Here is a 12,585-nt window from a genome sequence, read left to right as displayed (position 1 = left end):
TCTCATAGCAAAAACTCCCCAGAGCTAAGAAATTATACCCCTGAAGTTTATGCTTCCCAGACTAATTCTAATTAATGTAGTTAACTGTACTAGCAGCTCTCCTAGACGGCAGTTTATCTGTGACTGGAACAGTCAAGGACCAGGTCAGTGTTCCTGATGAAGTTGAGTGCAGTATTTGGGTTTGAGTATAGCTATAATATTCTCCATGAACTTTTAGCTGAAAGAAACCAAAAGCAGCTAAGACTAAAAGATATTTTTCACTTTGAGATAAACCACAGCTTAAGAATCTGCCATATGGAATTTTCATTGCTTACCTTGTCCAAAAAAGATTAGCAGCCTGTATATTCTGACATAAAATATTCTGTCTGATGTTAATAAAGTTTATATGACACTAAAACCACTGTTTTTGGAGTGTGGGGAGTTGTGCGTTTGGTGTTTGTTTTTTAAAAAAAAAACCAGTTAATGACAGCAGCACTATTAATACAAAACATGCTAGGAGATGCATTTCAAGTTGTCTTTTTTTGGTTCCTTTTTGGGAAAGTAAGTGTAACAAGTTAGTTTAGTTAGTTAAACTATTAAGTTAGCACACATATATGTTTACTAGACAGATGTGCTGGCAGGGTAAGAGACCTGTGGACAGCTAGTGATAGTCATAGAGTCATAGACGTTAAGACTTTAAGGTCAGAAGGGACCATTATGATCTAGTCTAATCTCCTGCACAACACAGGCCACAGAATCTCACCCACCCACTCCTGTAATAAACCCCTAACATATGTCTGAGCTACTAAAGTCCTCAAATCATGGTTTAAAAACTTCAAGGTGCAGAGAATCCTCCAGCAAGTGACCCATGCCCCACACTGCAAAGGAAGATGAAAAAAAACCCAGGGCCTCTGCCAATCTGCTCTGGAGGAAAATTCCTTCCCAACCCCAAATATGGTGATCAGCTAAACCCTGAGCATGTGGGCAAGACTCACCAACCAGACACCCAAGAAAGAATTCTCTGTAGTAACTCAGATCCCACCTCATCTAACATGAAGTGTTTTGCAAAATTGATCAAAACTATCAATGTTCTACCAGAAACATTGTGTGGATTGAAAGGTGGCAGTTTCTCTAAGTTGCAATGTTGTATTCACATTGTGCTAATAAAAACAAGACAGGGAATCTGTGATTATTGTGTCAAGAGTTAGTGAAGTAATGCTTACACTGTATATAAAAATGCGGAATTAATATGTGGAACTCACTGCCACAAGATATTATAGAGGCCAAGAGCTGTTAAGGATTCAAAAAAGAATGGACAGATTAAAAAATATTCATTAGTTAGGATAAAAATGTTTAGTATCTTGATATAACCCTGATGTTTCAGGACATAAACTAACCATTAATTACCATGGTTAAAAATAAACTCTGTACGCATGACATTGCAAAACTGCACATTGGGACGGTATTACACCTTTCTCCAAAGGACCCTGGATTGGGCATCAGTTTGGTGACAGGATACCAGATTAGACTGCCCATTATTCTGATCTTTTTATACCTGTGTTTCTATATTTCAAGTAGAATCAGACTTCTGCTAAACTGTTCATCTTATTGTTACCTAATCCTCCCATCCCATCTGTCTGTATAGTCCACCTGTTGTCTCCTGTTTGATACCTATACCTGAAGTTATTAGAGGCAGGGACTGTCTTTGTCATTTCTCGGTACAATGCCTAGCACAATGGGACTCTACTCCTTGATGGGTACTATCAGAACATGGATAATAAAGAAAAGAGAAAAGAAGAGATTGAAACATACTCTGTTTGGTACTAACTCCATTAACTACTTACAGGGAGAGCTCATAATAAGAACTGCATTTTCATCCTAGCAAACGCTGCAGAATCACAGTGAGAAAAACTACATATATATTTCTAAAGCAAACACTAGCCTTGGTTCACCTAAGGTCCTTTAACCTAAGGCTAACATTGCTGACGGCTGTTAATATCCACTTCCCCAGTTATCTTCCTTTTGTTAGATAAATTATATGCTAGACACAGCAGATAAAGCAAGGTAAAGGGCTACAGCAGCTGAAATGGCACAAGATGAAACTGAGAGCATTACTCCCAGCAACTATCAAGAGCTCTGTCCTGAATGCTGAAAAACACCATGTTCCCACTGCAACACTAATTACTAGAATGTGAAATCCAGTATTAATGGTGAGATCTAATGATAACTCCACATGCTTCAACATTAACGACAGCATCAAGTTATTGTGACATTCACCTTTGAGCTAAACTACAAAACTACAAAAGAAAACCCACTTTACTAAGTATGTTCTCAGATTATTTCCATTAGTCATTACTCAGTTCACCTTCTTCTGCATCTCCACATAGCAATTACAGCATTTATCTTCTGATGGACTTTGGGTTGGACTACTTTGACCTTGTTAAACAGGGACGTCATCTGCTCAGCAAAATTGTTCCCAGATCCACTAGGAAGATTTCAACTGCCACTATAAGCCTGAAATATTCATTGGTTTCCATGCATGTACGGAAAACAGGACAGCAGGGTAGGATTCATTATGAGGCTCCAAGAGGAAAAGTTTGCTTGCATTCCCAAAAGCAACTAACAAGACAAATGTGATGGTTTTGTAGCATATTCTCTCTGCTTTCCTTATCCTGCTGCTAGTCTGAGCTGAGATCTTTTAGGATTATCACAGTACATTGTCTTGCTTCCAGCACCCATCTGCTTGAGTCTCCTAGTCACCAGCTCCAGCTCTTCTAATTGTGCCAACTCTCCACTGGCAAAAACTGGCTCATGGAAATGACTAGGACTGGGCCCTAAAAATTTCGTTTTCTGCCACTTTTTCCACAGGAGGGTCCTGTGATGATCCTGGCTGAGATTTTAAAAAATAATGAGTGATTGCAACTGGAGACACCTTAAAAGGCCTGACTTCCAGAGGGTGGGTGTTTAGGACTTTCTGAGCAACATGCTCCTTTTCCATGTCTCAAGTTGGGCACCCAAAAATTGAAATATCTAAAATCAATAGTCATTTTTGAAAAAACTTTGGTCCCTCAATACAACAACACTCAGTACTTAAACAGTGATTATTTTCAAAGGCCCACGGCAAATGCTAAGACCCAATAAAACCCCTCATTCTGTTTATTAAAAACCATCCCCTTCCTAAATATACAAAAAGAAGACACTCAAATATACCCAGAAAGCCAGTTTAAAAATCAAGCATAGAAAAATGCCAAGCACAGAAGGAAGCATTTAGTTTAGACATGCAGTAATACATTCTTTCATAACATGTTTACACCAACCCTTCCTTCCCACAAAAGTGTTTAGCTGAAATATCATCTTATTCCTGTATTAAACTCTGGTGGGGAGGCAAGATGCTCAGCATATTTATTACTATCAGCTTTCTTATGAAATACTCCTGCTGTGTAGAGAGCAAGTTGTTTACCATTAGTCTTCTGGTGGAGGAGAGGATAAATGGAAGAATGCTAATTGATAAGACACTGCTCTAACATAGTGAAGAGGAACTTTTCCAGAGATTTCAAAATACTTCCGCTACGAGGCATAATTTCAATCTATTTTGATTAAGAAAAGAGTTATGGATAAATGCTTTGTTTACCATATGCTACTGTGACTAAGGACAGAGAACAATGGCCAGGAGTGTATTACATAAACGAACAGCACAAAGTACCATTGTCACACATTTCTCATTTATACACTGCTTTTTGCAAGCTTTAAAGAATTACAAACACTACCTTCTTCTCCTCCAATATCAAAAGTCCTTCAAGTCTAACTCAATTCAGTAGCTGAGTAGGCATTTCACTACACAGTTAATATCTGCACACATACATTCACCACGTGAATATTTAAGATTGTCTTTTAAATGCCAATTTTGCCAAAAATTGCAAAATACAAAAAAAAAACAATAAAAAATTTTTTAAAATATTTGCATAATTTTACTGTTTTTTTCAGTCAGTTTTCCCAGGGCCTTTCCTTTCCAGAGCACACACTATTGATATTTCACATGGTTTTTTTTGAGTTAGCCCCCATGGGGGTGAGGATGGAAAGTAGTTCCCATATTGTCCAAGGGGGGTAACTCTTGAATCCCCATCCTCTTGTAATGCAGAGATATCACTTACTCTCCACCCTTATTCCATCCAGCAGAGAACACCATATGGAAATGTGTAGCCCCACAGCGAGAAAGGAGTGAGCATGAGAAAGTAGGAGGTGGTCAGAGAGACTGATTAGAACCTCATTTTGGCCAGGGCACTTAAGTATTTTCTTAACTTTAAGCATGTGTGTAGTCTCACTGGAGCTAGTAGAGTTAAGCACATGCTTAAGTGCTTAGTGGAAATGGACCCCTATAACAGGTGTAACCCTGCACCTGCTATAACAGAAAGCATGAGAATAATAGAGGATACCCTGGACACCAGCACTGACCTATGCACTTGCTGCTGTACATATTCTCCTGAACCTGGGATTTTGCTTTGCGCTTCCCTGGTGGCCCAGGAGGACCTTGTGGCCCTGGGGGTCCTGGGGCCCCTGGCTCCCCCTTTGCACCTAGGTAGAAAGCAGAATAGAGGATTACAGTTAGCTGCAGGTGAATAGACCTCCTCTCAGCAGGGGGCACTGTATGCATTGGATCTGATGTATTGAGAGAGGCTTGCAGGAACTAAAGCCCCTACCCGTGCCTGGAAATGACCCCAGCTTGTCTATTCCCAAACAGAGACCTCCTCCCGTTTGTGTTTACAAGGGAGCAAACGGCTTTGCAGTGACAGAGCAGCATTACGTGTCCTGTCCGCTCTGGACAGACACTGATTTTAATAGCACCCAGTTTTTTAAAGAAGACTGGTGCTTGTCCCACTGTCACAAATAAACTGGGTTTCCAGGTCCTTTCAGTGTCTGGGGCACAGCAACAAGCGAGAGAACGCTGAGCTTTAATTTAAAGCAGAACTGCCTTACATCACTGTTTTCTGAGCTCTCAGCATCAGAGGCTACAGCGCTATCATTTTAGGCAGCATTTCTTTGTGGCTGCCAATGGGCTTCCTGTATGCATTCCTGGGTGGAAATCTGCCTGTCATAGTCTAATAGGAAAAAACTGCACTGTGAGAGCGTAGGAGGAAATTTACCATGTGAAAATGTACTGGACAAGGATGAAATTGACACATCTCTCAGCCCAAAGCCTGAGTAAAAAGGTTTTTGTGGGGAACTACACTAGGCTGGGGAGCATAATCCCATGGGCAGCTCTATCAGCCTGCTTCAAAACCCTCCTACGCGCTGGGCTGCCCAGAGGTGGGATGCAGCCCCGCCCTGCTGAGCACAGTGTGTGCAGAGTCTCCCTGTGCACCTGCTTGTCATTCCCCGTGCAGCAGAACTGTCATAGTTCCTCTTTACTGGGAACCTCCTGAGGCCCCAGCAGGCCTGTGGGAATGTCACTGCATGTGATGACCATGTTTGAGACAACAAAAGCGCAAATGCAGTTACTGTAAAAATACTGTGGTAGCACTGCATGGTAGTGTGTGGCACTGGCCTGCAGAACACCACAGCACTAGAGAAGGGTAGTCTATTTTACTGTGTTGTATATTTCTGTCCTGTAGGAGAGATCTTAAGGGTGCTTCCTCCTACCTTCTGATATCACGTCATTGTTTGCATCCCCTTTGTCCCCCTTTGCTCCTCTTGACCCTTTCCCTCCTGGCATCCCATCTTTGCCAGGTAAGCCCAGTTCACCAGGGTCTCCTTTTTCTCCTTTCTCTCCTGGATCGCCTTTTGGTCCTGGTAAACCTAGGCATGAGAAGCTTGTTAGCCATGACTGTGAATACATACATTTATAAGACTATCATTCCTAAGGTCAATGTACCTTTCTCTCTGTTGTTTATTTTTGAAACTCACATCATTTATTATTTATGCCGTACCAGCCCAGTTGTTTTCTTCACTCTGAATTTCCTGTTGTGTGGCTTTGAGCCATTTCTTTATGATTTAACATAGCTGTGTAGCCAAATAATATACACTATCCATAAAACATGTTAGGATACATGTTGTACGATGCATAAAGCCCAAAGGTTACATTTTTCAGAAGTGTTCACTAATATTGCATGCCTGGCTTGGGATACCACAGTTCTGATTTTCTGAGGTGCTAAGCATCCACAGCACTCACTGACCTGAGTGTGTCTGAGTGAGGAGGGAGTGGTTCGGTTAAAAAAAAAAAAAAAAAAAGTATTATTCTATCTTGAAGTGCACTAGCATAAGTTTGTTATCGGGGGGGAAAGAGGGAAATCTCTTTGACAAAAACCCACTCAGAACTGCAATATAACCCAGGAGTATTAACCTCTAACTGGCTGCTCTAGTCCCTAGTCCACAGTTCCTTCTTTCATCATTATTTTTAGTACACATTTCCTATATGGATATATGTATACACGCACACACACACAACTATGTTTTCATTCTTTCATTTCTCTTTGCTAGTCAGCCAATGAAGCCTTCCTGATCTCTAACTTTTTTCTAGCATTTAGGAAAACAACTTATCCGAATGCTTCTTTTATCTCACATATGTTGACCATGGTTTGTAGGGCATTAAACAGTCATCTACACAGCTCTGCTTGCCTTTCTTTTAACACAACACTGCACTCATTGTTGGTGGAATAACTTGTGCCAACAAAAACAAAACCTCTCCCTTTCTACTAAAATTACCTTTATTGTGTTCTTCACATTTTATTTATCTGACATCAAGACAGACACAGCCTTCATTTCCTAGTAATGTCCTCATCCTGCCTCCTCATCCTGCCTCCACACTAGCTACAAGCATGATCAGTCCACATACTTTATGCAGCTGATTACCACTGAGTAAAATATTCAACAACACATTGTATTGTTGAGTCTTATGACTACCAGCAACCTCATCAGCATGTTTTGCAGTAAGGGGGGAAAATGAACAAGATGGGTTTGTACAATTCATGTGCCAAAATTTTGTCCTGTCTGCTTCTCTTCCTCTTCCCCAAAGCATGAAGACATTAGCACCCGCAGAAGAGCTAACAACTGTACTAGCACTGGAGCTGTAAATGTGTAAATCACCATCAGTTGGAAATGGATCATGTGGGTTGGTGGTGGCTACTGATTGTAGAGAACCTCGGGTTTTTTACACGTAACTCTACTTTTTAAAATGATTCAGTGAAATGGGGAATATACTTAAAGTTCCTGCCTCCACTGAAGTCAATAGTAAAACTACCCCTGGATACAGTGGGGACCAGATTTCACCCCTGGTTTCTAACTTGCAAAATGTGTTGAAAAGTGCTAAAATCTCAGCCCTGGAGACTGAAGTCTTCTGCTTATCCATGGAACTGGTACCACACAGGCAGTGTCAGGGCAAGCTTCCCCATACCAACCTGACAATAGCTTCTAAGGGGTGGAGAACAAAGGCACTTAAGCCTCCATGCCTATACAATCAATGTCGACTTCGCGGAGACTGCCAACAAGGAAGGCAGTCGTGCCAGCTCCCTTGGTACTGTTTGTGAATGAGACACATGGTTGCTGAGGAATGCACCCCTTGGTTGCTGTCACAATTTTTAACTCACATCTCAAGTGTTGCCAGTCACATGCCGATGCTGCTAACTGAGATTAAAAACCAAAAACTGGCCTTCTAACAGTAGACACTGCTGCAGTGAGTGGGCAGGAGGCAGGCTGATAACAGCCACTCTTTAACACTCCCTCAGGTGGGCACAGCATGATTTTCAGCCACCTCTGTAGCCCACCATCTAGACTTATGCCAGTTGCCATAATGGAGAATCAAGTCCAATGTGTCCAGCGGTCACAGAACTGACTGGGACTCTTGGGCTCTATTCCAGCTCTACCACAGACATGGGTGTGACCTTGAGCAAGTCAGTCAGGGTTAGAGTCACAAAAGGACTTGGTGTCTACCTGCCACTTTTGGAGCCTAGACCGCAGAATCAGGGCCCACTGGAATGCACAAAATCTCCGCACAACTGCCGCCAAACCTTGTAAGTGCCTAAACTCCCCTGGCGCCTAAATGTTTGCAGTAAAAGTTCCCTAGGCATCTATGTTTGTGCCTCTGCATGTGCGCAATGCTGCCTCACTCTAAGTGTCTGGATGCCTCAACCCCAGCATGATGCACGGACAGGGGGGAATCCAGGCATTCCACCATCTAACTTGCCTGCTAGGCCCAATCCGGTAAGCATGCTTGCCTACTGGATCAGGCCCCCTCTGGCAACCTCACACAAAACAGCTGAGGAAAGAAGGACTCCAACCTCTCTAATAACTTTTAGCCTGCTGGTTTAGGCACTCACCTGGGATATGGGAGACCCAGGTTCAAGTCCCCCTTCCACCTGAGGGGGAGAAAGCGTTTGAACAGAGATCCTAACGATGGGGCTATGGGATATTCTGATCTGTGACTCTTTCAGGCCATGTCTACATCTAAAATTTTGCAGCGCTGGTTGTTACAGCTGTATTAGTACAGCTGTATAGGGCCAGCGCTGCAGAGTGGCCACACTTACAGCAACCAGCGCTGCAAGTGGTGTTAGATGTGGCCACACTGCAGCGCTGTTGGGCGGCTTCAAGGGAGGTTCGGGGAACGCGAGAGCAAACCGCGGCGAAGCTGGTCTCCTTTCCCGGTTTGCTCTCGCGTTCCCCGAACCCCCGAACAAGCAGGTCTCCTTCCCTGCAGTTTGCTGGGTGGTTCGGGGAACGCGAGAGCAAACCCGGGAAAGGAGACCAGCTTCGCCGCGGTTTGCTCTCGCGTTCCCCGAACAAGCAGGTCTCCTTCCCTGCGGTTTGCAGGGTGGTTCCGGGAAACGCGAGAGCAAACCGCGGCGAAGCTGGTCTCCTTTCCCGGTTTGCTCTCGCGTTCCCGGAACCACCCAGCAAACCTCAGGGAAGGAGACCTGCTTGCTCGGGGTTCGGGGAACGCGAGAGCAAACCGCGGCGAAGCTGGTCTCCTTTCCCGGTTTGCTCTCGCGTTCCCGGAACCACCCAGCAAACCTCAGGGAAGGAGACCTGCTTGCTCGGGGTTCGGGGAACGCGAGAGCAAACCGGGGAAGGAGACCAGCTTGATTACCAGAGGCTTCCTCAGGTATGCTGGGATACCTGCTTATTCCACGGAGGTCAAGAAAAGCGCTGGTAAGTGTCTATATTTGATTACCAGCGCTGGATCACCAGCGCTGGATCCTCTACACCCGAGACAAAACGGGAGTACGGCCAGCGCTGCAAACAGGGAGTTGCAGCGCTGGTGGTGCCCTGCAGATGTGTACACCTCCTAAGTTGCAGCGCTGTAACTCCCTCACCAGCGCTGCAACTTTCTGATGTAGACAAGCCCTCAGTGTCTCCAGTTGGAGCTTTTCCACTGTGGCTAAATAACTGAAAGTCATTGGAGCATGGAGACTGGATCCTTGATCCCCCACCTCCAAAGTGGGTGCTCCAACCACCAGGCTACACAGCTTTATTTTCTCTTTCCCTCTCTTGCCCATGCAGTCTCATATATTCCCTACCCACTGTACTAAAAGTTATGAGGGAGGTCCTCCTCCTCCTTGCACAAATGGCATTGGCGCTGAACTCCCTGAGAAGGGCAGGGCTTAGGATAAACTCCTCTATTCAGCATTTCCCATTACCTAGCTTAGCACAGAGCAGCCTAGCATGTTGGTTTTTGTGAATTCCATTCTCAGGAGCCTAGGCTCCTTATTGGGGAGAGATAGGTGCCTGAGAATGGGATTCACAAAAGCCAGCATGCTAGGCTGTGAATCTCAATGATTTCCTAAGCACCTAGAAGGCAGGTGTGGTGACACTGAGTGTTGCCTTGCCTATGTTCCTTTGTGAATACAGATTCTATCCTGTGTGTTTAAGAACACATCTGTTTTGTGAGGCATTCTGGGATTCTACGGTAGTGCAAAGTATTATTATTATGGCCAGCCCCAAGTTTTCAAAGTGTTTGTATTCGTGCCCAGAGGCCCCAACCAAGCTCTGGACCCCACTGTGTTAGGCACTGTAACCCCCACCTAGTAAGAGACAATCACTGACCCAAAGAACTTACAGTATAAATACGTAAGATAGAAAGAATGGAAGTAAAGCAGCATTCTTTCCATCACTCCATTCCACTCACACATTGAGTGCACACCTGCCTGTGGTCACAGTGATATATAATAAAGACAGGGTCTCCTCAAATTGCTGAAACCTTTTCAAAGGCTAGCTGGGGTCTCAGGGCCATAGACTGGTGGGGGAATGAGAAACTCTTACATTGACAGAACACAACTCCCATTAATAATAGTTATTTGCATGTGGAAAATACTAAGATTTAATTAAACTGCATTAGATCTCTCTCTAATTAGGAGCGTACTATAATCTCTAGAGCATATCTGCTATGGCCAAATTCTCCTCTCAGTATAGGGTAAATCAGGAGTAAATCCATAGAAGTCAATGGAGTGACACTGGCCTAAAGCTGGTGAAGTCAACAGGAGTTATGCCTGTAGAAGAGAGAGCAGAACTGGGTACTATATGTCTTACTGGGAGTCTATAACGTGTAAACCTTTCCTGGTTTCCTGAAAAGACGGGGCTGGCAATAATAATACATTTACTGAAACTTATTTCCTCTGCTCAGAGTCTATAAGTAACTGTACTCGTGTATAATATTAATGAACACTTGGGTAAAATAGGATATATCTAGAAAATACCTATTTTTCCTCTTCTTCCGTTTACTCCTGGTTCCCCCTTTGGCCCTGAGATGCCAGGGATGCCATCTGATCCATTGTAGCCAGGTAATCCATCAAGTCCAGGAGGCCCTGAACAAACCAACAGGAAAGTGGAATTTACATTAACCAAATACCATTTACACTTCATTCTCAAATCCACTACATTTACTGTATATCCGCAGTTCTCAGAACCTGCCATTATTTGGGTTCAGAGTGTAGCATGTCCTACATTCCAGTGCAATGGCCTTCAATTTCTGATAACCAAGCATGAGTCCTAGCTTAAAAGTAAAGGGTAATATTTTCCTCACGCTCTTTGACCAAAACTATGATTGACGACAGTTGGTGCTGCACCTTTTGCCTCCAGACCAGTACAGAGAAGCAGTTTGGGTCTTATTCATGGGCTTTTAAAATGAGGGTCCTGAAGAGGCCCAATGGGATCATGACCACACTCCCTTTCTCTATGGCTAGCTGGGACAACGAAACCAAAGTTATGGAAGGGAGTCCCCAAACCTTTTTTCTGTTGTTTTTTCTGGGGTCATTTAATGGAAAAGTTGAGAACCACTAAGAAGGGACTAAGAGTTCTATTGTCTGCTCTCTCCTGACTGTGCGATCTTAGACAAGTCATGTGTGTTGTAACCATAACCTCTCAGCCTACCTGTCAAATAAAAATAACACTTGCCTACCTACTGTAAGGATTAAGTAATGCCAGACTGTGGTTGGCCTGATGTAATGGGGGGAGAGCACGAAGAGTGGTCTGTCCCCCCTCCACCAGCCTTTGGACCCCTTACACAGGAGGGAAGAGAGCCAGATACTTAGCAGAAAATACTTCTAGGAAAAACTGCAGTTACAAAAGCAGGGAAAGAAGGCAAGTAATCATTCTTGTAGCCTGGCACCCGCCTGAGGGGGAAAAGAATTCAGAACTAAAATGAGTAGAGATAAGGACAAGGAAAATATAAACACAAAAATCACCAGCCAAAATTTTAAAAAGGAAAAATTTTCAAATGTGGCCAATTAAAACAGAGCAGTTCAGTTCTACAGGCTTATCTCCTTAAGCAAACACTGCTTAAACCCTGTCTATTTCATGTGTTTAATAAGGGCTTAGTGATAGCATTTAAGGGCTAAATCTGAACCATCCCCTTGTATGGACGTACAAGACCCAAAATACAATCAAATTAGTACAGTTCTGCTGAGTGGTGGATGAAGCACAAACACAACTGCATAACCCTTACGTGGCATAGGACAGCGCACCCATAGGGCAGGGGATTTGAGGATAGAGGAGTGGCCAGCAGGTCAAATCCCACCAGCCAAAAACGCTGCAGGGGCACATGCAGCAACGGGGGCTATGATCACTACTAAAGTCCGAGGGACATAGATGCATCTGTTCAAGTATCCACTGCCATACTACTGCGTTGGAGTTAAAAGATTCCATACAGCAAACACTGCGTTGTTCCCATGCCCGAGCCCCATCTAATCTAATTTGGTGTGAAGATCAGCATTTGGCTTTTAATTAGGAAAGCAAGACCCCAGCAGTTTGTGAAACTTTACTACTTTTCATTAAATTTAGGATTTTATTAAACGTCTCCAACTTTCACAAAATATTGTCCTTGTCAATTTAAACCATTGTTTAAAAAGGAAATTGAATTAAACGTCATGTATTTCCAAATAAACAGAAGCCTGCACTACGCAATTAATAACCACGCTACGCTGAAAATCATCCCTGCCTGTAGGACCAGCAGAGGAATAAAATGGAAAACATGCAGCAGTGCACGACTTGTACTTGGATGGAGCCAAACAGAATGTGAATGTCAAAGATTTCAAATTTGTTCTAAAAGCTACGTTTTTTGAGTACTTTCCAGGCCTCAATCCTGCAAAGGCGTTTAATTTACATGAGATCCTCACGTATGTA

At 43.5% G+C, this 12,585-nt stretch overlaps 2 protein-coding genes across 5 annotated transcripts in view; one reads left to right on the top strand and one right to left on the bottom strand.

The window, feature by feature from the left end:
* The window catches only part of GLDN (gliomedin), a 37,683-nt gene that overhangs the window by 13,585 nt on the left and 11,513 nt on the right, over nt 1–12,585 (bottom strand). The window contains exons 4-6 of the mRNA XM_050966909.1: nt 10,662–10,769; nt 5,617–5,772; nt 4,432–4,551 (exon numbers count right to left, since the gene is read on the bottom strand). Of these exons, the coding sequence (XP_050822866.1) occupies nt 4,432–4,551; nt 5,617–5,772; nt 10,662–10,769 (384 nt within the window). The remainder of the gene's footprint in view (nt 1–4,431; nt 4,552–5,616; nt 5,773–10,661; nt 10,770–12,585) is intronic.
* DMXL2 (Dmx like 2) overlaps nt 1–12,585 on the top strand; it is a 153,260-nt gene that overhangs the window by 131,840 nt on the left and 8,835 nt on the right. The gene's annotated exons all lie outside the window — the stretch shown is intronic.

This window comes from Gopherus flavomarginatus, chromosome 9 (assembly GCF_025201925.1).
Source record: "Gopherus flavomarginatus isolate rGopFla2 chromosome 9, rGopFla2.mat.asm, whole genome shotgun sequence".
Taxonomy (NCBI): Eukaryota; Metazoa; Chordata; order Testudines; family Testudinidae; genus Gopherus; species Gopherus flavomarginatus.
This window is presented reverse-complemented; position numbering and strand designations above follow the sequence as displayed.